Here is a 27,570-nt window from a genome sequence, read left to right as displayed (position 1 = left end):
AAAATTTAGGGGTAAAATACAGGAAATATTGTGTTTATTGTATTAGAAAGCGAGTTTTATGTTATTAGCTTTATTGTGATAACAATAATGGGTTTCTTTCGAGGTTCCTATTTAAAGTAAATTTATTAGGTAAAAACTAAATTCATCACATCACAAAAATTGTCATTGAAACGGAATTGGTTTAAAACCTTAGAACAATCATTCTAGAAACTTTCGATAGGAATGCATCATTTCCTAAAGTTAGTTTGATTCGTGTACATGTAACAATATTATTTGAAATAAATAGAACATGGTGATAAGTTAGAAATTACACTAACCTGTGCATGATATTCCATCTCCACTGTAACCGGCATTACACGCACATGTGTAGGAACCAACGGTATTGGTACACGCCGCATTTGTGTCACAGTTATCAGTACCTAAAGTACATTCATCAATGTCTGTACAAAAATGTATGAAATAAAATATTTTTGATTGGGATTTAAATATGGTAACATTTGAATTAAATGACAAATATTTAATGTCAGATTCGTGCCGAGTAGGTTAGATATGAAGTTCCTATTTAAAGTAAATTTATTAGGTAAATCTAAATTCATCACATCACAAAATTGTCATTGAAACGAAATTGGTTTGAAACCTTATAACAATCATTGTAGAAACTTTCGATAGGAATGCATCATTTCCTAAAGTTAGTTTGATTCGCGTATAGGTGACAACATTATTTGAAATAAATAGAATGGTGATAAGTTACAAAATATACTAACCTGTGCATGATATTCCATCTCCACTGTAACCGGCATTACATGTACATGTGAAGTAGCCAACGGTATTGGTACAAGCAGCATTTGTGTCACAGTTATCAGTACCTAAAGTACATTCATCAATGTCATACAAAATGTATGAAATAAAAATATTTTGATTGGGATTTAAATATGGTAACATTTGTCTTAAATGACAAATATTTAATGTCAGATGCCGAGTGGGAACCATGGTACACTTAAATATACTTTGGCTTTGTCTGGTAACATGTTGTATTATTTTAATTGACCACATTACAAATATGTAAGAGAATAATGTCAGAAAATTCGTGCCGTAAGTAGGTTAGATATGGCGATATGATGAGGTTCCCTATTTAAAGTAAATTTATTAGGTACAAAAACTAAATTCATAACATCACAAAATTGTCATTGAAACGAAATTGGTTTGAAATCTTAGAACAATCATTCAGTTCGAAACAATTTCATAAGGATTATGTTGATTCATTTGCTAAAAAAGAAATATTAGTTTGATTGTATGGTATTAGAAAGCGAGTTTTATGTTATTAGCTTTATTGTGATAACAATATTATTTGATATAAATAGAATGGTGATAAGCTACAAAATATACTAAACCTGGGCATGATATTCCATCTCCACTGTAGGTGACAATATTATTTAAAATAAATAAAATGGTGATAAATTACAAAATATACTAAACCTGTGCATGATATTCCATCTCCACTGTAACCGACATTACACGCACATGTGTAGGAACCAACGGTATTGGTACACGCCGCATTTGTGTCACAGTTATCAGTACCTAAAGTACATTCATCAATGTCTGTACAAAAATGTATGAAATAAAATATATTTGAGTTGGATTTAAATATGGTAACATTTGAATTAAATGACAAATATTAATTGTCAGATTCGTGCCGAGTAGGTTAGATATGAAGTTCCTATTTAAAGTAAATTTATTAGGTAAATCTAAATTCATCACATCACAAAAATTGTCATTGAAACGAAATTGGTTTGAAACCTTAGAACAATCATTGTAGAAACTTTCGATAGGAATGCATCATTTCCTAAAGTTAGTTTGATTCGCGTATAGGTGACAACATTATTTGAAATAAATAGAATGGTGATAAGTTACAAAATATACTAACCTGTGCATGATATTCCATCTCCACTGTAACCGGCATTACATGTACATGTGAAGTAGCCAACGGTATTGGTACAAGCAGCATTTGTGTCACAGTTATCAGTACCTAAAGTACATTCATCAATGTCTGTACAAAATGTATGAAATAAAATATTTTTGATTGGGATTTAAATATGGTAACATTTGAATTAAATGACAAATATTCAATGTCAGATTCGTGCCGAGTAGGTTAGATATGAGGTTCCTATTTAAAGTAAATTTATTAGGTAAAAACTAAATTTATCACATCACAAAAATTGTCATTGAAACGAAATTGGTTTGAAATCTTAGAACAATCATTGTAGAAACTTTCGATAGGAATGCATCATTTGCTAAAGTTAGTTTGATTCGCGTATAGGCAACAATATTATTTGATATAAATAGAATGGTGATAAGCTACAAAATATACTAAACCTGTGCATGATATTCCATCTCCACTGTAGGTGACAATATTATTTAAAATAAATAAAATGGTGATAAATTACAAAATATACTAAACCTGTGCATGATATTCCATCTCCACTGTAACCGGCATTACACGCACATGTGAAATAACCAACGGTATTGGTACAAGCAGCATTTGTGTCACAGTTATCAGTACCTAAAGTACATTCATCAATATCTGTACAAAAAAGGAATGAAATAAAAATTTTGAATAAGGATTTAAATATGGTAACATTTGTCTTAAATCACAAATTATTAATGTCAGATTCGTGCCGAGTAGGTTAGATATGAGGGTTATTCAATAAGTCTACCTCCGCTCTGGTGATAACTAATGTCTCCTACAAAATAAGGACAAATGTATAATAATACCTTTTTAATTTGTTTAGGTGACCTCGGAACCAAAATAAGATTTGAAAAAAATCTGTAAAAAACGGTAAAAAATCGGAAAACATTTACATGAAAATATGTGTGTATCCTTCGTACGAGATTCGTACGAGATTAATTTGATATGCAAGTGTTATAATTATGCTAACCGATTATAATTGAAGCAACATCATGATGTTTAGCCCTCTGTATGAAATGAAAGTTCAAATAAAGACATCCGACCATTTTTTATCACATGCTATTTTCAAACTCGTTTTCATATTCGTTACCAAGTGAAATTCCATAACTCTCTTAAAATGCTTCCAATTAGCTCTTTATCCTAAATTCTGAATACGAGGTCCACGGGAAAAGGTCACAGATATTAGTAATGTAAACCTGCTCGCAAATCAATGGAATGTAGATTACATGCACGCTAAGCAATATATTATAGATAACGGTGCCTCGGAGAGGGGAGATGGTGAAAGATATTTATAGGCATATGTTCAAATATTCCTTACAACTTCTAAGTTCTCATTTTGATATACTTTCTGTGGTATTAAAGTCCCAGTTAAGGTATTTTTTTCAGGCGCAGAATAGGAATTATAAATAGCCACTTTGTTCTATTTTAGATTGTAATATGAACTCAAAAAAATCTAAAATCCATTGAGAATAAATCAAGCTTCTGTTAATTTGCAAGTTCAAAATAGTGCGAATAATAGAGCAGGTAATAACGGTGACTCGAAGAGGGCATTTATAGGCATATGTTCAAATACTCCTTTCACAACTTCTAAGTATGTGCGGGCTGGTATTTTACCAGAGTGAGGGAATGAGCGCCCTCTGCCTCCCTAGCTCAGTTGCTGAACATGCCAGCATTAGGGCGGAGGAAACCATCAGGTTCAACGGCCAGTATGTTCAAATGTCTTGGCCATTTGTTTTTGCTACTGTAACGATATAGACAGTACAGCCAGCGACACAATCATGATGAGATATTGCTGCGTTCTTTCTCCTTCTAGTTACTCATGTTATGGTGTTCATGGCATTTGTTAGGTTAGGTTTAATACCAGGTCTTTTAAGAGCACTTGTGAGTTATGTTCCGGCCGGACTTTATCCTTAAACTGCTGGAGAACAGTGCTGTAAGATCGGGTGCTGTTTTTCTGGTAGGGCTAGTTTAGTTCCAAGGTCCCTTGCCATGAAAATCAAAACTCCATCTTCATCTTCTTGAGTATTCTAAGGGGTCAAGGACGGTAGTGATTCTCTTCATATTGGAGTAGCCTATCCCAATGGCTCTAAATCTTCATCATGGGCAAAAGAGCGGAAGAGGAAGATTTACTTCTCAACGGTCATTAGGCTGGTGTTGAACATGTCATTATTGGTCAACATTCCAACACTGGCCAACATGTTCCAGACCAGGGGCGAACTACTGCATATTAGTAGATCTCGGCTGCTGTGTGTCCAGATATAAGCTGAAACAGGGCTGATCACCCGTAAAGCTGCTGGGACTGGACCAAAATAATTCCCAGCAAAATATATGATTACAAAAACTACAAGCAAACGTTCGAAAATACCGAGGGTAGATGAGCGGCAGTCTACTGTTGACTTCATGACGGACCAGCGGGAACTCGGCACACCATCACGAACTGTTGGCCCTGATTATTGTCGCCTGTCTACCTTCAAACCTCTTGTAATATCTACTTATAATGTCCGCACAGTAAATCAACAAGGGAAAATGCATCAGCTATTCATGGGCTGTGCTGATGTTGTATATGCACCCACTGAGTGCGCAACATCTTCTGACAAGGAGGAATTCTATTCATCTCTATCTGACCACCTGGATGGTATGAAAAGGCACAAGATCCATCTCATCCTCGGCGATTTTAATGCCAGAATAGGAACAGATAGTCATCTTTCCCATCCTTGGGTCATTGGTCCACATTGCTACCATGATTCAACCAATGACAAAGGTGAGCGTCTGGTCAACACCTGCCAGGAGTACAATCTCAGACCGGCCCAGGAACCGTCTCTGGACTTGGACCCATCCAGCTGGATCAACCCATGCACAGTTAGATCACATACGAATAAACAGCAAGTGGGTAAATTCTCTCCGCAACTGTCGAGCATACAACTCAGTAGAAGTGGACTCCGATCATCGTATTGTGAGCATCCGTCTAGCTGCCAGTCTGCGAACTAACAAAGGAAAACCATGCAAGAGACCAAAATTCAACTGGAAGAAGTTGCAAGATCCTGATACAAAGGAGGAATTTCAGCTGGAGCTATCAAACAGATTCCAGGTCTTGTGCATGGATGACACCACACCCATCTCTGATAGGTATGAGACCTTCGAAACAGCGGTTCGTGAAGTTGCTGAGAAAGTTATTGGAAAGCAAGAGGCATGCGGACTACCAAGTTGGGTATCAGATGCAACCATCAGACTTAAACTTGAAAGGATAAGGCCAATAAGCGGTACTCCATTTCAAAGTCTCGTCAATCTAGAGAAAGATGGAGGAACTTGAACATCAGCCTTAACAACTCTTATAAATCTGATGAGCTTGCTACCCTCAATAAGCAGATGGAAGACCTGAAGCTGGCCGACGAGATGGGGAATTATACCACCACCTGGAAAATTATACACTCACTTTCTGGGAAGAACTCAAGGAAAGGGGTGAAAGTCAAAAAGAGAGATGGATCAGCTCCAACCAGTGACCATGAACTGCTTGAGGAATGGAAAGAATATTTTAGCTCACTCCTTAACAACGACAGTGGCACAGCAGCTTCAGAACTTCCTGCACCAGCTGTTGAAGATCTTCCTATTATCACTGAGCCCCCAACCCGTGAAGAAGTAGTCGAAGCAATAGCAGCCATGAAGACCAACAAGGCAGCAGGATTTGACTGTGCTATAAATGACTGCAGAAGCACTTCAGGGAGGTGAGGATAGTATGGTTGATATGATTCTCGAATTCTGTATGGAAGTATTCTCAACGCTGACACCGCCACGTTAATGGGTTACGAATGTAATCATTCCTCTACCAAAGAAAGGTGACCTCTCTCGCATGACAAACTACCGTGGTATTTCGTTTATGTGTTTATGTCCATTGACGCAAAAGTGTACAACAAGATCCTTCTGAACAGGATCCGACCTCACATTGATCATTTACTGAGAAGCAACCAGGCTGGCTTTAGATCGGGTCGCAGCTGTGCTCAGCAGATACACATTTTGAGGAGGATCATGGAAGGCTTCAAGGAGTACCAACTTCCCTTAACAGTCACTTTTGTGGACTTCAAAAAAGCCTTTGACTCCATCAACAGGTACGTCATGTTTTCAGTGCTGCGGCATTATGGAATACCAAAGGTTGTGGTCAATGCCATCCAGGTGTTCTACAAAGACTCCAATAGTGCCGTTATGGTAGATGACATAATCTCAGAGCCTTTCCAAGTAACAACTGGAGTGCTTCAGGGTGATGTGATGGCACCATTCCTGTTCATTATCCTGGTAGACTACCTTCTGATGAAATCAACTTCTGGAATTGACGCTGGAATTGTTACCTACCCACGTCGGTCGAGCAGATATCCTGCCAAGATGCTGAATGACCTGGATTTTGCTGATGATTTGATATTGCCCTGCTGGAATCTTCCATAGCCCAGGCCCAGTCACAGCTTACTAGGACTGCAACTGCAGCAACAGATCTAGGCCTTGTCATCAGCACACCAAAGACAGAATATATGACTGCAAACTGTAACGCCCAACCAGCACTTGAAGTCTATGGTAGTACCATCAACCAAGTATTTGGGTTCCAAGATGGGCTCTAGTGTTGGAGACCTAAAAAGATGAAAGGCACTAGCCTGGGCAGCTTTCTGGAAACTGGAACGCCTTTGGAGAGACCATCCCTGCCAATCGAAACAAAAATCAAGCTGTTTCAGACAACGTGTGTTACTGTCTTTCTGTACGGGTGCGAGTCATGGGTAATTACCAAGGACATGGAAAATAAGATCAATGCATTTGCAACATCTTGCTACAGAATCATGTTAAACATCAAACGTGTGGATCGGATTCCAAATGAAACCATCTACAACCTGACCAACACCACCCCACTGGTTGCCAGAGTCAAGATTCATCAACTCAAATTTCTCGGCCATATACTGCGTCTTGAAGATGACGAGGCTGTGAAAGAATATGCGCTTTATATTCCGCCACATGGGAAGAGGAAACTGAGACGGCCACGCACACTGTACTTCCAACACCTCCTGGGAGATACTGAAGTGAAGGGATGCTGCAGCCAAACAAAATTGTTTCGCTTGCCCAAGATCGCATTAGTTGGAGAAAGCTTGTAGATGATGATGAAGTATGTCATTTTGATAATTGAATACCTGAGTGGAAGAAGGGCCGAACTCCAATTTTTTACAAAAATGAGCTAGACCCAGCATTTTTATTGCCAGTAGACTGTTCTTCCTTGTGTGTGAAAGATGAACCAAAATCCGCTTTCTAAATAGTCTTCCACGTACACTCGTGATTTTCATGGAAGAAAGGCCAAATGGAGTTGGGCCCTTCTCCCACAAATATTGGGTTAAAAAGGAATTTTGTGCATCCATGAAATCTGCTTTTCACTGCAATAAACTTTCTTGCTAACATATTACATGCTTCTACATGTGCAATTATAACACATCTGCTTACGGAACTGGTACTTGCAGTATATTAGTGGAATAAGGGCCCAACTCCAGCTCGTATTAAGACCCGTACCGTTGCCATGGAAACATCATATATGATTTCGAATGTATATATGATAATGTATGTTCATGTATTAAAGGTACCGTTGTCATGGAAACATCATATATGATTTTGAATGTATATATGATAATGTATGTTCATGTATTAAAGGTCCCCTGAAGATGAAAACATTCTGTCTATAAAACTTTTCCAAATATTAAGTTTTTTCTTAATATCTCAAAAACAGTTTTGATGGAGTTGGGCCCTTCTTCCACTCAGGTATTCAATTATCATTTCTGTGGTGTTAAAGTCCTAGTTGGTGTATTTTTTTTTTTTTTTTTTGGGAATTATAAACAGCCACTTTGATCTATTTCTATTTTATAATATGAGCCCAAATAAATCTAAAATCCATTCAGAATAATTGACCTTCTGATAATTTACAAGTTCAAAATATTGCAAATAATAGTACAGGTAATAAAACGGGTAACCGATCATGATGACAACTCGAATCAGGACATCATTACAAAATATTCAAGATGTGAGTCAAAGGTCACGGATTATCTAAACCTGCACGGTAAGCAATATAATGTACATATCTTTCTGTTGAAATGAATATAGAACGTGTCTCAAAATCTCATTTTTATTCTGTGTTTTCAAAACTCAAGGATGATATTGAATTACCTGATATCCTTATGGTTCAACACCAGTTACTTGGTAGTATTCAGATTGAGGAGTCTGATGTTTTGGAAATACTATGCAGTCTTGACACATCAAAACCTACTGGGCCTGATGGTATATCACCAAGGTTATTAACAGAATGTGCCGCTCTCAAATTGCTCATCCTCTGTGTCACATATTTAATTGTTCTCTTTCGTCTGGGAAACTACCAAGCATATGTTTAAAAGCTAATGTTGTGCCTTGGAGGAATGGGCTTATCCAGAGGCGTTCCAGTTTCCAGAAAGCTGCCCAGGCTAGCGCTTTTCTGTTTTTAGGTCTCCAGCACTAGAGCCCATCTTTGAACCCAAGTACTTGAAGTCTGTGACATGGTTGATGTTAATGGTACTACCAGAGACTTCAAGTGCTGGTCGGGCGTTACAGTTTGCAGTCATATATTCTGTCTTAGGTGCGCTGATGACATCTGCAGCTTCAGTTGCAGTCCTAGTAAGCTGCGACTGGGCCCGGACTGTGGAAGATTCCAACAGGGCAATAGCATCAGCAAAATCCATGTCATTCAGCATCCTAGCAGGATACCAGCTTGACCGACTTGGGTAGGTAACAATTCCAGAACTTGATTTCTTCAGAAGGTAATCTACCAGAATAATGAACAGGAACGGTGCTAACATATCATCCTGAAGCACTGCAGTTGTTACTTGGAAAGACTCTGAGATACTTACCATAACCATCTACCATCTACCATAACAGCACTATTGGAATCCTTGTAGAGCACCTGGATGGCATTTACTACAACCTTTGGTATTCCATAATACCTCAGCACTGAGAACATGACGGACCTGTTGATAGAGTCGAAGGCTTTTTTGAAATCCACAAAAGTGACTCTCAAGGGAAGTTGGTACTCCTTGACACCTTCCATGATCCTCCTCAAAATGTGTATTTGATGAGCACAGCTGCGACCTGATCTAAAGCCAGCCTGAATGCTTCTCATTAAAGAATCAATGTGACGTCGGATCATGTTCAAAAGGATCTTGTTGTACACTTTTACGGCAATATATATAAACAAAATACTACGGAAGTTTGTCATGAGAGAGAGAGAGAGAGAGAGGTCGCCTTTCTTTGGTAGAGTAATGATTACATTTGTGACCCATTGGTGTGGCGTGGTCAGCGTTGAGAATAATTCCATGCAGAAAAAAACCCGAAATTGTTTTTAAAAAATCAATCATGGCAGAAATGTTTTGATTTCCAAAAGTTTGATAGGTGACAATAATTTGAAATAAATAGAATGGTGATATGATACAAAATAGACTAACCTATGCATGTGTCTCCATCTGCCATGTAACCAGCCTTACATTCACATGTGAAGGAACCATCAGTATTGGTACAGTCAGCATTTGTGTCACATGTATTAGGATCCAAAGCGCATTCATCAATATCTGTAAAAAAATGTATGAAACAACTGAAACAGTTGAAGAACTATATATTTTAGAAATAACAAAACTAATGTACTCCATCATTATCGACACTACATTTTAATTCAGCTAAATTTAGGGGTAAAATACAGGAAAATATTGTGTTTATTGTTTTAGAAAACGAGCTTGTATGTTACACACCGACATCGCCCGGTTAATAATTACATTAGTTCAGAGACACTGAAATGAATACACGGGATCGATACACGTAAATGTGATATGCACGATTGATATTGAGACGATAAATCTTTGGGTACCGGGGTAGAAAATGATATTATCGTCGTTAGCTAGCGTCTTGAGAAATTAGCGTGCGTCTTGAGCTGAAAAAGTGACCAAATTTCAGATTTTAAATAGCGCAGCGTAGATCCTCGTGGAGGTAGTCTCGGGCCAGACTGTATGTGGCTATCACGAACATACAGGATCGACGAGTGTCAGACCGACTGACACAAACTGGCTGTGTGGGAGACTATCGTAGAAGCAGTCTAAAAGCAGATGATAATGGCGTATGTATGCTCGCTGACCGTACAGAGGTCAGTCACAGGCTAATGTCATTAGCCTTAGTCGGATGTCCTTCAGTTAAAAACTATTAAAAAGGTGGGAACACAATGGCCATGCGTGGCTGTTGATTCAACCTACCATGGCATTTTCTGCCCTGAAGATATCGGGGCGATGACACTGCGTGTTACTGAGCCAATCCATGTCAACTCCAGGGATGTGCACCGCAGCACCTCTTCATTTTTCTTTTTCTGTGTGCTGCTGGATTTGAGCTTTTGGAGTTCTGACCCCCCCGAAGTTGGTCCTGGATGGACGAAGTTGCATTTTGAGGGCCCTATATCTTTTTAAGTAAAGGACTTACAAGTTTGCTGATGCCAGATTTGAATTCTACACAAAGAGGTACCACAGGATACATATTTTTCAAAGTTTTCTGGGTTCACTTTATACATTTATGGCCTTCCACATACCGTCTTTCGCATTGTGACGCGTTATTTACGCTGACCCCCCTATATTTCAAATTGCTGCCACTGGAAAACAAAATGAAGTATGAAGCTCAAATTTTCAGAATTTTACTTTCTCACCAATATCTAGCACCATACAGAAAAATAAAAAAAATAAAGAGGTACTGCGGTGCACATCCCTGGATTTGGCATGGATTGGCTCGAGCTTTATTTTGATAACAATAGTGGGTTTACTTTTAAGGTTTCTCTTTAAGTAAATTAATGAGGTATACGGTAAAAAGAAATTTAAAATGTTTCTTGTAATTTGGCCTTGCTTGGTACATTTTGATTCATCACATCACAAATATTGTCATTGAAACGGAATTGGTTTGAAAGTTTAGAACAATCATTGTATAAACTTTCGATAGGAATGCATCATTTCCTAAAGTTTATTTGATTCGCGTATAGGTGACAATATTATTTGAAATAAATAGAATGGTGATAAGTTACAAAATATACTAAACCTGTGCATGATATTCCATCTCCACTGTAACCGGCATTACACGCACATGTGAAATAACCAACGGTATTGGTACAAGCAGCATTTGTGTCACAGTTATCAGTACCTAAAGTACATTCATCAACATCTGTACAAAAAAGGAATGAAATAAAGTATTTTGAATCAGGATTTAAATATGGTAACATTTGTCTTAAATCACAAATTATTAATGTCAGATTCGTGCCGAGTAGGTTAGATATGAGGGTCATTCAATAAGTCTACCTCCGCTCTGCTGATAACTAATGTCTCCTACAAAATAAGGACAAATATATAATAATACCTTTTTAATTTGTTTAGGTGACCTCGGAACCAAAATAAAATTTGAAAAAAATCGGTAAAAAACGGTAAAAAATCGTAAAACATTTACATGAAAATATGTGTGTCTCCTTCGTACGAGATTAATTTGATATGCAAGTGTTATGATTATGCTAACCGATTATAATTGAAGCAACATCATGATGTTTAGCCCTCTGTATGAAATGAAAGTTCAAATAAAGACATCCGACCATTTTTGTCACATGCTATTTTCAAATTCGTTACCAAGTGACATTTCCATAACTCCCTTAAAATGCTTCCAGTTAGCTCTTTTATTCTAAATTCTGAATACGAGGTCCCCGGGAAAAGGTCACAGATAATGTATACCTGCTCGCAAATCAATGGAGTGTAGATTACATTCACGCTAAGCAACAGATTATAGATAACGGTGCCTCGGAGAGGGGAGATGGTGAAAGATATTTATAGGCATATGTTCAAATATTCCTTTCACAACTTCTAAGTTCTCATTTTGATATAATTTCTGTGGTATTAAAGTCCTAGTTGAGGTATTTTTTCAGGCGCAGAATAGGAATTATAAATAGCCACTTTGTTCTATTTTTAGATTGTAATATGAGTTCAAATAAATCTAAAATCCATTGAAAATAAATCAAGCTTCTGTTAATTTACAAGATCAAAATAGTGTGCATAATCGAGCAGGTAATAACGATGACTCGAAGAGGGCATTTATAGGCATATGTTCAAATACTCCTTTCACAACTTTTTCTGTGTGCCGCTTGATTTGAGCTTTTGGAGCTCTGACACCCGAAGTTGGTCCTGGATGGACGAAGTTGCATTTTGAGGGCCCTATATCTTTTTAAGTAAAGGACTTACAAGTTTGCTGATGCCAGCTTTGAATTCTACACAAAGAGGTACCACAGGATACATATTTTTCAAAGTTTTCTGGGTTCACTTTATACATTTATGGCCTTCCAAATACCGTCTTTTGCGTTGTGACGCGTTATTTACGCTGACCCCCCTAAATTTCAAATTGCTGCCACTGGAAAACAAAATGAAGTATGAAGCTCAAATTTTCAGGATTTTACTTTCTCACCAATATCTAGCACCATACAGAAAAAGAAAAAAAATTGAAGAGGTACTGCGGTGCACATCCCTGGATTTGGCATGGATTGGCTCGAGCTTTATTTTGATAACAATAGTGGGTTTACTTTTAAGGTTTCTCTTTAAAGTAAATTTATTATGTAAAACTAAATTATGAGGTATACGGTAAAAAGAAATTTAAAATGTTTCTTGTAATTTGGCCTTGCTTGGTACATTTTGATTCATCACATCACAAATATTGTCATTGAAACGGAATTGGTTTGAAACCTTAGAACAATCATTGTATAAACTTTCGATAGGAATGCATAATTTCCTAAAGTTAATTTGATTCGCGTATAGGTGACAATATTATTTGAAATAAATAGAATGGTGATAAGTTACAAAATATACTAAACCTGTGCATGATATTCCATCTCCACTGTAACCGGCATTACACGCACATGTGAAATAACCAACGGTATTGGTACAAGCAGCATTTGTGTCACAGTTATCAGTACCTAAAGCACATTCATCAATATCTGTACAAAAAAGGAATGAAATAAAGTATTTTGAATCAGGATTTAAATATGGTAACATTTGTCTTAAATCACAAATTATTAATGTCAGATTCGTGCCGAGTAGGTTAGATATGAGGTCATTCAATAAGTCTACCTCCGCTCTGCTGATAACTAATGTCTCCTACAAAATAAGGACAAATGTATAATAATACCTTTTTAATTTGTTTAGGTGACCTCGGAACCTAAATAAGATTTGAAAAAAAAATCGGTAAAAAACGGTAAAAAATCGTAAAACATTTACATGAAAATATGTGTGTATCCTTCGTACGAGATTAATTTGATATGCAAGTGTTATGATTATGCTAACCGATTATAATTGAAGCAACATCATGATGTTCAGCCCTCTGTATGAAATGAAAGTTCAAATAAAGACATCCGACCATTTTTGTCACATGCTATTTTCAAATTCGTTTTCAAATTCGTTACCAAGTGACATTTCCATAACTCCCTTAAAATGCTTCCAGTTAGCTCTTTTATCCTAAATTCTGAATACGAGGTCCCCGGGAAAAGGTCACAGATAAAGTAAACCTGCTCGCAAATCGATGGAATGTAGATTACATGCACGCTAAGCAATATATTATAGATAACGGTGCCTCGGAAAGGGCAGATGGTGAAAGATATTTATAGGCATATGCTCAAATATTCCTTTCACAACTTCTAAGTTCTCATTTTGATATAATTTCTGTGGTATTAAAGTCCTAGTTGAGGTATTTTTTCAGGCGCAGAATAGGAATTATAAATAGCCACTTTGTTCTATTTTTAGATTGTAATAATGAGCTCAAATAAACCAAAAATCCATTGAAAATAAATCAAGTTTCTGTTAATTTTCAAGTTCAAAATAGTGCGAATAATAGAGCAGGTAATAACGGTGACTCGAAGAGGGCATTTATAGGCATATGTTCAAATACTCCTTTCACAACTTCTAAGTATGTCAGTTTGATAATTGAATACCTGAGTGGAAGAAGGGCTCAACTCCAATTTTTTTTACAAAAATGAGTAAATATTCAAGATGTGAGTCAAAGGTCATGGATTATCTAAACCTGCACGGTAAGCAATTAATGTACATATCTTTCTGTTGAAATGAACATAGAACGTGTCTCAGAAGGTGGTCAACGTCTTCCATTTCTATTTCAATTACCTGATATCCCTATGTTTCAACACCAATTACTTGGTAGTATTCAGATTGAGGAGTCTGATGTTTTGGATATACTATGCAGTCTTGACACATCAAAACCTACTGGACCTGATGGCATATCACCAAGGTTATTGAAAGAATGTGCCTCTCAAATTGCTCATCCTCTGTGTCACATATTTAATTGTTCTCTTTCGTCTGGGAAACTACCAAGAATATGGTTATAAGCTAATGTTGTGCCTGTTTATAAGAAGAGTAACAAACAACTTATCGGACTGCTTAAGCTCCATAATGGATGAGTCCGGGCAAGTAGACATGTTGTACTTGGATTTTGCTAAGGCATTTGACAGCGTTTCTCACAAATTGCACATTCAGAAGTTACAGTCGTTTGGGTTCCATTCGCATCTTCTTCGCATACTTGACTGATAGGGAGCAAAGAGTAGTCATTGATAGTTCCAACTCAGACTGGCTCCCAGTTTTATCCGGTGTCCCTCAGGGGTCCATCTTGGGACCCATGCTTTTTTGTGCTACATCAATGACATGCCTAACTACCCGAAACAGCACAACTGCGTTATTTGCTGATGATTCCAAATGCTTTAGATCAATCCATAGTACACATGACTGCTTTCTCCTTCAGGATGACATCAATTCTCTTTATAAATGGGGCAAAACATGGGACATGCATTACCATCCATCCAAATGCCACATAATTTCAGTCAACAGAAAAAGAAATATGGTGAAATTTGACTATCGTATGAATAACAATATTTTATCCAGAACTGATTCTATCAAGGATCTTGGTATTGATATTTCATCTAGTCTTGTATGGAATGAACATGTCACACGTGTTGTCAACAAGTGCAATAAAAAGTTGGGAATGGTAAAACGTGCAGTAGGATTTAACGCTCCCGAAATGGTCTCAAGGACACTTTTTACTGCACTGGTCAGGAGTGATGTGGAGTATGCCAGCTCTCTCTGGAGTGGTACATCAAAACGTAATCTGCGATAAATTGAAGGCATCCAGAGTAGAGCAACAAACTATACTCTACATTACCCTGATTTAGCCTATCGTGAGAAGTTAACTAAACTAAACCAAACCTACTTCCTTTGTCTTTTAAATGTGAAATCCTTGATCTCACATTATTTTTTTTAGATGCAAAACGGAAATATATGACCTTAATCTTAACCAATTTGTTGTTTTTAACTCCACCCTCAAGGACCGTCCCATCACCAGATCATCATCTGCTGACCCCTATTGTTGATTCCGATGCAAAACCGAATCTTACACGGCTCGTTTTTCAACCGTATCGTTCCCCTGTGGAATCAACTTCCTTTAACAATTAGATCCACTGTCAACATGTCCTCTTTTAAGAGCCAGCTCTCTGAGTGGTATAAGAAAAAAATAGAGGAGAGTTTTGATCCTAACAACACATGATCTTTGGTTACATGTTGCCAGTGTTCTGATTGTAGGCTTGTTTTTTTGGAGGGGAAGGGTGTCCTCATTGTTTCGATCTTTGGTGGGACTGTCCTGGAGGTGCTCTGCATCTGTTAGTCCTTGCCTTTCACTGGTGCAAAATGTTATCTGCATCCTTTTTGTATGTACTTTTGAATGTTCATGTGCAATATATTTTGATGTTATGTAATAATTATTGTATATACCAGTGATAAAATGTAATAAATAAACAAAATAAAATAAAGGAAGTGCCCGGTACTCAAGGTCATTTGCATCCGAATCCAGCTGAAGACTAAAGGTTTCAGTCGCAACGTCGGTTCGTCCGTCAAAAATATGTATGTCTGGTTGACCAGATTTAAATTAAATGTTATTATTATATTTTTTTGCCTTTTTTATTTAATTGATATAATTTCCATAAAAATTAATACCTGCAGTGCATGTTACACCGTCTCCGCTATAACCGTTATTGCATGCACATATGAATGAAGCGGCAGTATCCGTACATGAAGCATCAGCGTGGCAGTTGTCTGAGCCGGCGCTACACTCGTCAACTTCTGTGTAAACATTTATACAGAAACATAAGAAAATTGTATTTGTTAAAATGTACTCCGTAGATTTCAATGCTGCTCAAGAAATGACAAAGTGCTAAGACATTTTGTGGTACAGGCTTTTACGACGGGAATTCATAACAATTAGTGGATTTAGCTAGTTTGCTGTCGGACAAGTTGAGAACTGTCAAGGTTTCGTCAGGAGTAGCTCTGACTTCTTCAGAACAAAGTACCTAAGAATGAGACATGTAGACCGCCCCTTGTCTACTGAGCCGTTCACTAAAAAATGCCCCTTTAAATTTAGCAGATAGGCGAGATCTGCTTGTTTTTCTGTTGACAAGGGGCAGTCTTCAGTGAACGGCTCTTTTCAGAGCCACCAAACCTTTAAATTTAGCAGATAGGCGAGATCTGCTTGTTCTCTGTTGACAAGGTGCAGTCTTCAATGAGACAAGAGGCGGTCTACATGTCTCAGTCTTAAGTACTTTGGCATGAAGAAGTCAGAGCTACTCCTAACGAAAGCTTGACAGTTCTAAACTTGTCCGACGGCGAACCCGCTAAAAACCCACTAATTGTGCTAAGATATGTTAGGACATCTAATTTATATCGTCATGAATCTATCACACCTACGTATTCCTTTTATTTATTTATTTATTTATTTATTTATTTATTTATTTATTTATTTATTTATTTATTTATTTATTTATTTATTCAAATACCATAATTTTAATTAATACCCGCAGTGCATGTTACTCCGTCTCCGCTATAACCGTCATTGCATGCTCAAGGTCATTTGCATCCCAATCCAGCTGAAGACTAAATGTTTCAGTCGCAACGTCGGTTCGTCCGTCAAATATATGTATGTCTGGTTGACCAGATTTAAACTAAATGTTATTGTTATATCTTTTTTGCCTTTTTTATTTAATTGATATTATTTCCATAAAAATTAATACCTGCAGTGCATGTTACACCGTCTCCGCTATAATCGTTATTGCATGCACACATGAATGAATCGGCAGTATCCGTACATGTAGCATCAGCGTGGCAGTTGTCTAAGCCGGCGCTACACTCGTCATTTTCTGTGTAAACAATTATACAGAAACATGATAAGATTGTATTTGTTAAAAGTGTACTCCGTAGATATCAATGCTGCTCAAGAACTGACAAAGTGTTAAGACATTTTGTGGTATAGGCTTTTACGACGGGAATTCGTAACAATTATTGGATTTTTAGCGGGTTCGCTGTCGGACAAGTTTAGAACTGTCAAGGTTTCGTCAGGAGTAACTCTGACTTCTTCAGGACAAGGTACATACTGAAGAATGAGACATGTAGACCACCCCTTGTCTACTGAGCTGTTCATTAAAGACTGCACTGCCCCTTTAAATTTAGCAGATAGGCGAGGTCTGCTTATTTTTCTGTTGACAAGGGGCAGTCTTCAGTGAACGGCTCTTTTAAGAGCCACTAAACGTTTAAATTTAGCAGATAGGCGAGATCAACTTTTTCTCTGTTGACAAGGTGCAGTCTTCAATGAACGGCTCTTTTCAGAGCCATCAGAAGACAAGAGGCGGTCTACATGTCTCATTCTTAGGTACTTTGTCATGAAGAAGTCAAAACTACTCCTGACGATTGCTGATGATTCCAAATGCTTTAGAACAATCCATAGTACACATGACTGCCTTCTCCTTCAGGATGACATCAAATCTCTTTATAAATGGGGCAAAACATGGGACATGCATTACCATACATCCAAATGCCAAATAATTTCAGTCACCAGAAAAGAAATATTGTGAAATTTGACAGGTAGACCACCCCTTGTCTACTGAGCCGTTCACTAAAAAATGCCCCTTTGAATTTAGCAGATAGGCGAGGTCTACTTGTTTTTCTATTGACAAGGGGCAGTCTTCAGTGAACGGCTCTTTTCAGAGCCATCAAAACTTTAAATTTAGCAGATAGGCGAGATCTGCTTGTTCTCTGTTGACAAGGTGCAGTCTTCAATGAACGGCTCTTTTCAGAGCCATTAGTAGACAAGAGGCGGTCTACATGTCTCATTCTTAGGTACTTTGTCATGAAGAAGTCAGAGCTACTCCTAACGAAAGCTTGACAGTTCTAAACTTGTCCGACGGCGAACCCGCTAAAAACCCACTAATTGTGCTAAGACAATGTTAGGACATCTAATTTATATCGTCATGAATTTATCACACCTACGTATTCGTTTTATTTATTTATTTATTTATTTATTTATTTATTTATTTATTTATTTGTTTGTTTATTTATTCAAATACCATAATTTTAATTAATACCTGCAGTGCATGTTACTCCGTCTCCGCTATAACCGTCATTGCATGCTCAAGGTCATTTGCATCCCAATCCAGCTGAAGACTAAATGTTTCAGTCGCAACGTCCGTTCGTCCGTCAACTATATGTATGTCTGGTTGACCAGACTTAAACTAAATGTTATTATTATATTTTTTTTGCCTTTTTTATTTAATTGATATAATTTCCATAAAAATTAATACCTGCAGTGCATGTTACACCGTCTCCGCTATAACCGTTATTGCATGCACACATGAATGAATCGGCAGTATCCGTACATGTAGCATCAGCGTGGCAGTTGTCTAAGCCGGCGCTACACTCGTCAACTTCTGTGTAAACAATTATACAGAAACATGATAAGATTGTATCTGTTAATAATGAACTCCGTAGATATCAATGCTGCTCAAGAACAGACAAAGTGCTAAGACATTTTGTGGTACAGGCTTTTACAACGGGAATTCGTAACAATTATTGGATTTTTAGCGGGTTCGCTGTCGGACAAGTTTAGAACTGTCAAGGTTTCGTCAGGAGTAGCTCTGACTTCTTCAGGACAATGTACCTAAGAATGAGACATGTAGACCACCCCTTGTCTACTGAGCTGTTCACTAAAGACTGCACTGCCCCTTTAAATTTAGCAGATAGGCGAGGTCTGCTTATTTTTTAATGTTGACAAGGGGCAGTCTTCAGTGAACGGCTCTTTTAAGAGCCACCAAACGTTTAAATTGAGCAGATAGGCGAGATCAGCTTTTTCTCTGTTGACAAGGTGCAGTCTTCAATGAACGGCTCTTTTCAGAGCCATCAGAAGACAAGAGGCGGTCTACATGTCTCATTCTTAGGTACTTTGTCATGAAGAAGTCAAAACTACTCCTGACGATTGCTGATGATTCCAAATGCTTTAGATCAATGCATAGTACACATGACTGCTTTCTCCTTCAGGATGACATCAAATCTCTTTATAAATGGGGCAAAACATGGGACATGCATTACCATCCATCCAGATGCCAAATAATTTCAGTCACCAGAAAAGAAATATGGTGAAATTTGACATGTAGACCACCCCTTGTCTACTGAGCCGTTCACTAAAAAATGTCCCTTTAAATTTAGAAGATAGGCGAGGTCTGCTTGTTTTTCTGTTGACAAGGGGCAGTCGTCAGTGAACGGCTCTTTTCAGAGCCATTTGTAGACAAGAGGCGGTCTACATGTCTCATTCTTAGGTACTTTGTCATGAAGAAGTCAGAGCTACTCTAACGAAAGCTTGGCAGTTCTAAACTTGTCCGACGGCGAACTCGCTAAAAACCCACTAATTGTGCTAAGACATGTTAGGACATCTAATTTATATCGTCATGAATTTATCACACCCACGTATTCTTTTTATTTATTTATTTATTTATTTATTTATTTATTTATTTATTTATTTATTTATTTATTTATTTATGTGTTTGTTTATTTATTCAAATACGATAATTTTAAATAATACCTGCAGTGCATGTTACTCCGTCTCCGCTATAACCGTCATTGCATGCTCAAGGTCATTTGCATCCCAATCCAGCTGAAGACTAAATGTTTCAGTCGCAACGTCGGTTCGTCCGTCAAATATATATATGTCTGGTTGAGCAGATTTAAACTAAATGTTATTATTATATTTTTTTTTTGCCTTTTTTATTTAATTGATATAATTTCCATAAAAATTAATACCTGCAGTGCATGTTACACCGTCTCCGCTATAACCGTTATTGCATGCACACATGAATGAATCGGCAGTATCCGTACATGTAGCATCAGCGTGGCAGTTGTCTGAGCCGGCGCTACACTCGTCAACTTCTGTGTAAACATTTATAAAGAAACATGATAAGATTGTATTTTTTTTAAATGTACTCCGTAGATATCAATGCTGCTCAAGAACTGACAAAGTGCTAAAATTAACAACAATATAATTATTATCTACCTGTATTTGATGGAACGCTCATAGCATTTGATGTCAGTCCTACCCAAAACTTGTTATTTGTTGGCGGATTTCCCTTTTTGTCTACAACACTGGCGCTAAAACAATCAAACAAACAAACAAACAAACAAACAGATGAACATGAGTATCAGTGTGACTCTTTCTGTAACATTTTTCGCCTGTATCACGCAATGAACTATTTTCTTAAAGACCCAGTATACTTAAATATTCACGTATTAATACTATGAATAATTACCATATTTACCTTGTTTTTATTGTTAAAGGTGAACCTCATTGAAAATAAAGTTATATATCAATGGAAAGCTTATGATGTCAGGAAGCAGAAAATAATATTTTTTATTTGCCTAACGTACCAGGCTAGACATAATTTCCATGCAAAGATTGGATATTGGCACCCCCCTAAATTACAAAACGAAATCGTTCACATTGGGCGCTTTCGTTGATGACGTCAGCTCGGGGATACACAGTTACTTCCGGGTTTGATTGTAAACACAATGTCCATGCATTACTGTGGCATGCATCGGGGCAATGCACGAATTCAGTCATTGTCAACTTACTTTACATGAAAAATATCTTCAATAAAATAAAAATAACATGAAGGAAACATCATGATCAAATCAAGAATGAAGTTCCTGAATAAAGTGTGTGGATTTAAAAATGAGAAAAGTGCTGGCCGGGATGATTTGGGATAGGCCAAGCCTTCCACGATATGCATAGGGAATATTACAGTAAAGCACGAAGAGCGAATATTCGCCGAAGAACCGGAATGAAAACAGATTGCAAAAAATAACTGCTAGTGCTACCAGTTCAGATCGTCACACCAAGTTGAGATGAACTTATCACAATGAGAAAATGAAGGAATAGAATAAGGTACATGTACAGGATATTTTTACTTATTTCTTAGCTTTACAACCGGTCATGTATGATAGGCGAACTCGTAGATACATACGGGATGAACTCAGTAACTGAGTCTCAGTTGCCGAGTGTTCGGTATCCGCGACTGTACTGTACTTGCAGACAAAAATGACCGATTTGATATTCCCATTCTGATATTTCCAAGTTATTGCTACATCATCAGCAAAATTTATTCCTGTAAATGTTCCAAATATAAGGAACGATTGATCAAATCTGCTAGCTTCTGCTTAAACACACAGCGCAAGTGCTACCGAAGAGGACGAAGCGAGTCGCTGTGTTTGTGCATTTACACCTTGATCAGTGCCCAATTTGATCAGCAGCAATTTACGCATCGTGTTTGGTAATCCATAAAAAATGAATGTTTCACTTTTTCAGTACCGTACACTGATTGTACTATCATTAAATAATCGTGACACAAGTGACAATATTTTAATTTTATTCAGATTTCAGAATTCCATCAAATACGGGATCAAATAACGGTCTACTAAGCCTAAATTGTATTTATTTTATAATAAAGTATCTGTCTCTTTCAATCGTGATTGTGTGGAAAGAATGTATTACCGCAATGCGCTAAATATGAAAACCTTTATATGGGCTGGATTTTATGAAATCGGCGGTTTTTATTAATTTTTGATTACTGCAAGACGATATTTAAAAATGAATCAAGAATAGGGAATGTCACAAACAAGTATTTAATTTGTTATTCGATCATGTTTATTCAGTCCAAGACATAAACGGTAGCAGCAAGCATTTGCGCATGGAATTGATCCCAGCGCGAAATTCAAACTCAATTACCCAATTATACCCAGCCAGTTATGACTGATTTTGTAAAAAATTTACGGAAAATTTATGTGTTGACAATAATTCTATTATTTCTAATATATATAGAAGGAACCAGCAACTTGAAGATTCCTCTAATTTCAAGCTTTATCATGTTTATTGTGAAAATCAGACTTGCCGGGCAGCTTGCAAAGTACAGGAAGCAAGTCTTGTTTACGTGTTTCCGAGTAGGATTACGTGACTGCGAACCCTGAGCTTACGTCACGAGCATTCCCAAGGTCATAGACGATTGATTTGGGTGCTTTTTGGGCGCCTTAAAAAAGACCAAAAATTCATTCATTTTTTTAATTTTTCAGCTTTATTAGCCATCAAAGAAATCGGAAAAAATAATTTTTAGTATCCTGACATCATAAGCTTTCCATTGATTTATAACTTTATTTTCAATGAGGTTCACCTTTAAGTTGCTGTTACTTCTTCTTCGTCGTCTTTGTCTTCTTCTGTTTAGGCTTCTTTTCCTTCTGTGTTCTTAAGCTTTTTCTTTCCTTTTTTTCTGTCTTCTCCTCTTTCTCATCCTTCTTCGTCCTCTCCTCTCCTCTCCTCTCTCTCTCTCTTTCTTCTTCTTCTTCTTCTTCTTCTTCTTCTTCTTCTTCTTCTTCTTCTTCTTCTTCTTCTTCTTCTTCTTCTTCTTCTTCTTCTTCTTCTTCTTCTTCTTCTTCTTCTTCTTCTTCTTCTTCTTCTTTTCCACATTTTAACTTACACAAACACAAGTTCTCCTTCGTTACTTTCTGGCGCGGTCCATGTGACAGCTACTGATTGTTTTAAAGTATTGTCGCAATGGCCCCATGTGTCCTAAGAGAAAAATTTGTATTAATATTAGATTAATAATGCTAAAATAAAATCAGACTGAGTTGAACTTTTTTTTATTGTTTTAGTGTTATGTTAATTTCTTAATTCTAAAAACATAAAAAAAACTTAAATACGAACATGCATAACTAGTTTGTAAAAAGACTTTGCTATTCAAATTCGAAAATCAGGTTTCTGGTTTTGAAAAATTGGGGAAATTAACTTTTTTTGATCAATATGCTTTCTCAGTTGATAATGTGGCTTCTCAAAATTGTATAGCAATTCTCTTAGGCACCACATCCAATTTGGTCCTATTCGGTGCCCGGTTAGGTACCGATGACTCTGAACATCACTCCCTGGAGATGTAATAAGTTGTATCAAGCATAATAATTAACAATTGTATAGTGTTATTGTTTTTTATTTAAATGAAAAATGAATGCACACTGAAAACAGAATTTATTCTCAAAATTGACTCAAAATGTCCAGATTTGAAATCAAAACAAAAAAATTACCTAAAAATTGCAATTTATTTTGATCATATAAAAAATGAAAAAAAGTTTATATTTTTAAAGGACAGACATGTAATCAGCCTAAAACAGGCTTGTCGCAGTCTAAAAAGTTCATTGCTTATTGTAAAATATGTAGACTTGGCACAAATCTTTGCAATTACTCTAAAGAATTTAATGGTGTGCGTAGCGTATTAAAAGCAAGTAAAGGGGGGGTGAAATGGGCAAGCTTCCACACCGGAAATGCAAAAATTGTGCAACTCGTTATAGTGCAGAATTTAAACTCATTGAATTGAAGCACAATCTGCATTTTGGTGATTTTGTTTTGCTTTCAATTAAAATACATGATTATAATTATTTGCGATCAGACTGACATAATATTTTTCAGTTGGAAAATTAAAATTTATTTTGATACGGTTGTGGAGGTCGCGCCTGCCGAATTCAGCTCCATGACAAAGTGCATGAACATGGACGTGATATCAGATAGGATAACCATTATAAAAGCCTGTTTAATTCCATGTTCATGATGGATTTACAGACATTTGGAAGTCTGCTATAGGCATGTGAGTATATTAAACTAGGACCGTGTAGGGGTATGACAGGGCTGAACACAACTATTTGGTAAGCTTATAGGTTTCTGACCCCCCTATAAATGCTATTTAGATGAATAATAGCTTGCCATAGCAATGTGAAATCGAGTAAGTGCATAATGAGCATATCTGCTAAATACGCACAATTTAAGGGTTCAACATGCCGCGCGTAATGTTGTGACTCGAAAAAGGTGCTGCTTCATCTGTAGAAAACACGCACAATTTTACGGCTCAACATGCCGCGTAATGTTGCGACTCGTTCAAAGGTGCTGCGTCATTCTGTAGAAAATACGCGCAATTTTACGGTTCATCACGCCGCGTAATGTTACGACTCTTTTAAAGGTGCTGCATCATTCTGTAGAAAATACGCTCAATTTTACGGTCTAACATGCCGCGTAATGTTACGACTCGGAAAACATTGACGTACCAGTCATTGGCAAAAGGCCTGTGGATTTACAACAAAAAACACACACAGTGACAATTATTTAAAAATGAGTGCAAATTTGCCACAAAATGAAAACCACCAAAATTGTTCTAAGTTTAAAATTTTACATTTCAAAGTCATTGACTTTCCTATTATATCAGTATTAGCTTTGTTATGTAATAGCCAACATGAACTCTAGCCACTTCACACCTTTTCGTGCAGTGTCAACACACAGATACATGACATTGTTTACATAGCCCTATATAATATAGCCAGGCAATATGCAGCCATGCATACATGTACTTGTGAGATGCATGGAACAACGTTTTATACAGGGGGTGGGGGTGTAATCCTAACTCTAGAGCATTGAGCCCTAAATCTAAACTCTAACCTAAATCATAACCCTACACTCTAACTCTATGACATAACCCTAAATCTAAACCCTAACCCTAAATCATAATTTCAAACCCTAACCTTATGTCTTATAGCCAGAACTCTAGACCTAGTAGCCTAAATCATCAAAATCTGTTGCAATTTGCAGATGTATTTTTTTTCCATTTCCCCCATTTTTTACTTTAAGAAAAAAAGTGGATTTTTTAAAGTCCATGTTGAGAAAAATCCCTGTTTGAACAAACTTTCAGGGTACGATAAAAAGTGCTATCGGTACCTCTTCGGGCAACGATAGCGCTATAGGACCATAAAAGATGTTGTACCTTATAAAACTCCTTTAACTCAACAAACAAGGATCTAACTTTTTCCTTTTTGTATTCCATCTCAACAAATCTCGTTTCACAATTTGATAAACGTGATTTCTCGAATCAAATAGCTGCAAGCTGAGTTTGGATTCAATTGTTTGTTTGTTTTTGTTTTTCGATCCAGAAACCATTATTACGTAACGTAGCTTTTTAAATTTAAACTGGTTATATCAAACTTAGTTTCTCGCCGGAAAAAAAAACAGGTTTCAAATACATAATTTGCCATATAATGCAGTGTAACTTACATTAGTTTCTGTACAAGTTAATAATTTCGTCCCGTCAGGGGCATCTGAGAAAACCCCGACTGGCTCACTGTTGACGTTGCGTGCTTGCATGATAAAGCCTTTGAAAGTCACGTCACTTGTTGCACCCTGTAGAGTAACTGAAATATATTGAGAATGAAACCCACATAATTATAATGTTATAAAACCTCTTTAAGGTTTCAGATTTCACACCACTAAATCGAATTATATGGTTATGCGCCCTTAATTTCAATTCTCAGAAAAACCCATAGACGGCTAAAGTAAGCATTAAAATGATCAGAAATTTGCATACTTTTGTCCAAATTTGGATTGGTCATGATTACTAGTAATATTGAATACAGTGCAAGTGTACCACAGATGGGAGAGATTGAATAATTTGTAATGATTTTAAATAGCGCAGGCTTTTCATTTCTTAAGGCAAATTTAGCACATAACTCTATGGGACTCTGATTTGATGGCACATGGTGTGAGATTGCATGCTCTTGGCCACATTTTAATACAGTGAGGGCAGTATGACCTAGATGGGGAATCGGTTACACCGGATGACCTTGTTCAGTCCAGACTGTTATAATTAAAGACAGAGATAAAAAGAATTGATCGCGTCTGACATCATCTGTCAATCAAATTCGAGCACGGTTTGTTTAAAAGTGCCGTGATGATATGAGTTGTTGAACACGGCGGTAAAACCGGGCGCCTTATTGTTAATTTTGCATTTTCAAACATGCAAACCATCTCAAAAGTTAGGTCTTTATTTTGGCGAAGGTACCATGTCAACAATGCCTAGAAAAGCTGCTTTTTGCCTTGTAAAAGTACAGCATTTGCTGCTATTCCTTTTCTCCGATCAGCACCAGATATATCGGTCTTCCTTTTACGCGCTATTAACCTGTGTAAACCAATCAAAGATCGTAATTGACAGTGACATCAGACGCGATAAATCCTTTTTATCTCTGTCTTTAATTATAGTGTTTATAGATAGAAAGCGACCAGCCTTTTTCATCATGCATCATGCTGTGTATGGTCAGGCCAGCGGTACTCTATACAAATTATACCTATATACCGATTCGGAGGACAAAAACTGTTCAACAGTCGCGATCCCCTGCTTTGTACGCAGCGGTTAGGTCACGGTTTGTTTATGTGACAAACAATGCAGGTCAGTCAGGGTCGGAGGTCAGTGAAATGTGCCACCCTCTTTAGGTAATCAAGGTCTGGTAATCACCTTTTTGTACCGCCGATATGCAGCTGTCAATCACCATGCCCGGTCACCATGCAATGAGTCAGAATTACTGGGTCATGATGCAGTCATGTCTACAGTAGAATTCATCTCGACCTTTGCAGGACTTAAACCCCATTAAAAGCTATTAAACCAAGATAACACTCATTGAAACAGCTCAACTGATTAAATCGGATCTTCTTCTGGTTGTGCACATGTGTCTGTTTTACATGTGCGATATCGCAATAAAGCTGGTATTATAGCTTCAGTTGGGTAACCGATTATAAAGGAAACGGAAGGAAACAATGGTATGTGGACCTTTGTTCACGAAATGAGACAATGGCCTGCTTTTTGTTAACCAGCATTCTTGAAAATGAGCAACATAATGATTGTTGACTTAACACGGTTTGGAAATAATTTCTTCATATTTTTGGTGTTATCTGTCGTTTACATATCCTTCCTAAAACACAAAAGTGCGACCCTCTCCAAACACCTAAATTAGCTAAAATTTAGGACATGTTACAAAACTATATTTTCTAGAATTTCATAGAATAGTTTAAATGTAGCTTGTACCGTTTTTTGTGGCATCCTTCAGAACGGAGCGGTCCGTTACCAATATAGCTCAATATTTTCGGTCAAATCTCCATTCAATTAACACGGGGAGTTGGCTAGCTATGAGCTAGCTATGCTTTGCCCTCACTCATATTCTACGAAAGTGCGACCCCTTCTGAACATGTAACCTAGCTGTAATTTTAAGTCATGTTAGAGAAATATATTTGCTAGAAGTTTGGAGAATAGTTTAAATATTGGCCGGTTATTTTTCACACAGTGGCAAATGCAATAT

At 37.1% G+C, this 27,570-nt stretch overlaps 1 protein-coding gene across 1 annotated transcript in view; it reads right to left on the bottom strand.

Moving 5' to 3' along the window:
• Positions 1 to 1,249: 1,249 nt before the first annotated feature.
• The window catches only part of LOC140138290 (uncharacterized), a 41,425-nt gene continuing 15,104 nt past the window's right edge, over positions 1,250 to 27,570 (bottom strand). Inside the window, exons 3-16 of the mRNA XM_072160205.1 lie at positions 25,499 to 25,635; positions 22,893 to 22,984; positions 20,423 to 20,517; positions 20,173 to 20,298; positions 18,681 to 18,806; positions 17,118 to 17,243; positions 16,048 to 16,173; positions 12,873 to 12,995; positions 11,069 to 11,191; positions 9,451 to 9,573; positions 2,459 to 2,581; positions 1,925 to 2,047; positions 1,477 to 1,599; positions 1,250 to 1,266 (exon numbers count right to left, since the gene is read on the bottom strand). Coding sequence (XP_072016306.1) covers positions 1,250 to 1,266; positions 1,477 to 1,599; positions 1,925 to 2,047; positions 2,459 to 2,581; positions 9,451 to 9,573; positions 11,069 to 11,191; positions 12,873 to 12,995; positions 16,048 to 16,173; positions 17,118 to 17,243; positions 18,681 to 18,806; positions 20,173 to 20,298; positions 20,423 to 20,517; positions 22,893 to 22,984; positions 25,499 to 25,588 — 1,536 coding nt within the window. The 5' untranslated portion in view covers positions 25,589 to 25,635. The remainder of the gene's footprint in view (positions 1,267 to 1,476; positions 1,600 to 1,924; positions 2,048 to 2,458; positions 2,582 to 9,450; positions 9,574 to 11,068; positions 11,192 to 12,872; positions 12,996 to 16,047; positions 16,174 to 17,117; positions 17,244 to 18,680; positions 18,807 to 20,172; positions 20,299 to 20,422; positions 20,518 to 22,892; positions 22,985 to 25,498; positions 25,636 to 27,570) is intronic.

This window comes from Amphiura filiformis, chromosome 2, assembly GCF_039555335.1.
Source record: "Amphiura filiformis chromosome 2, Afil_fr2py, whole genome shotgun sequence".
NCBI lineage: Eukaryota > Metazoa > Echinodermata > Ophiuroidea > Amphilepidida > Amphiuridae > Amphiura > Amphiura filiformis.
This window is presented reverse-complemented; position numbering and strand designations above follow the sequence as displayed.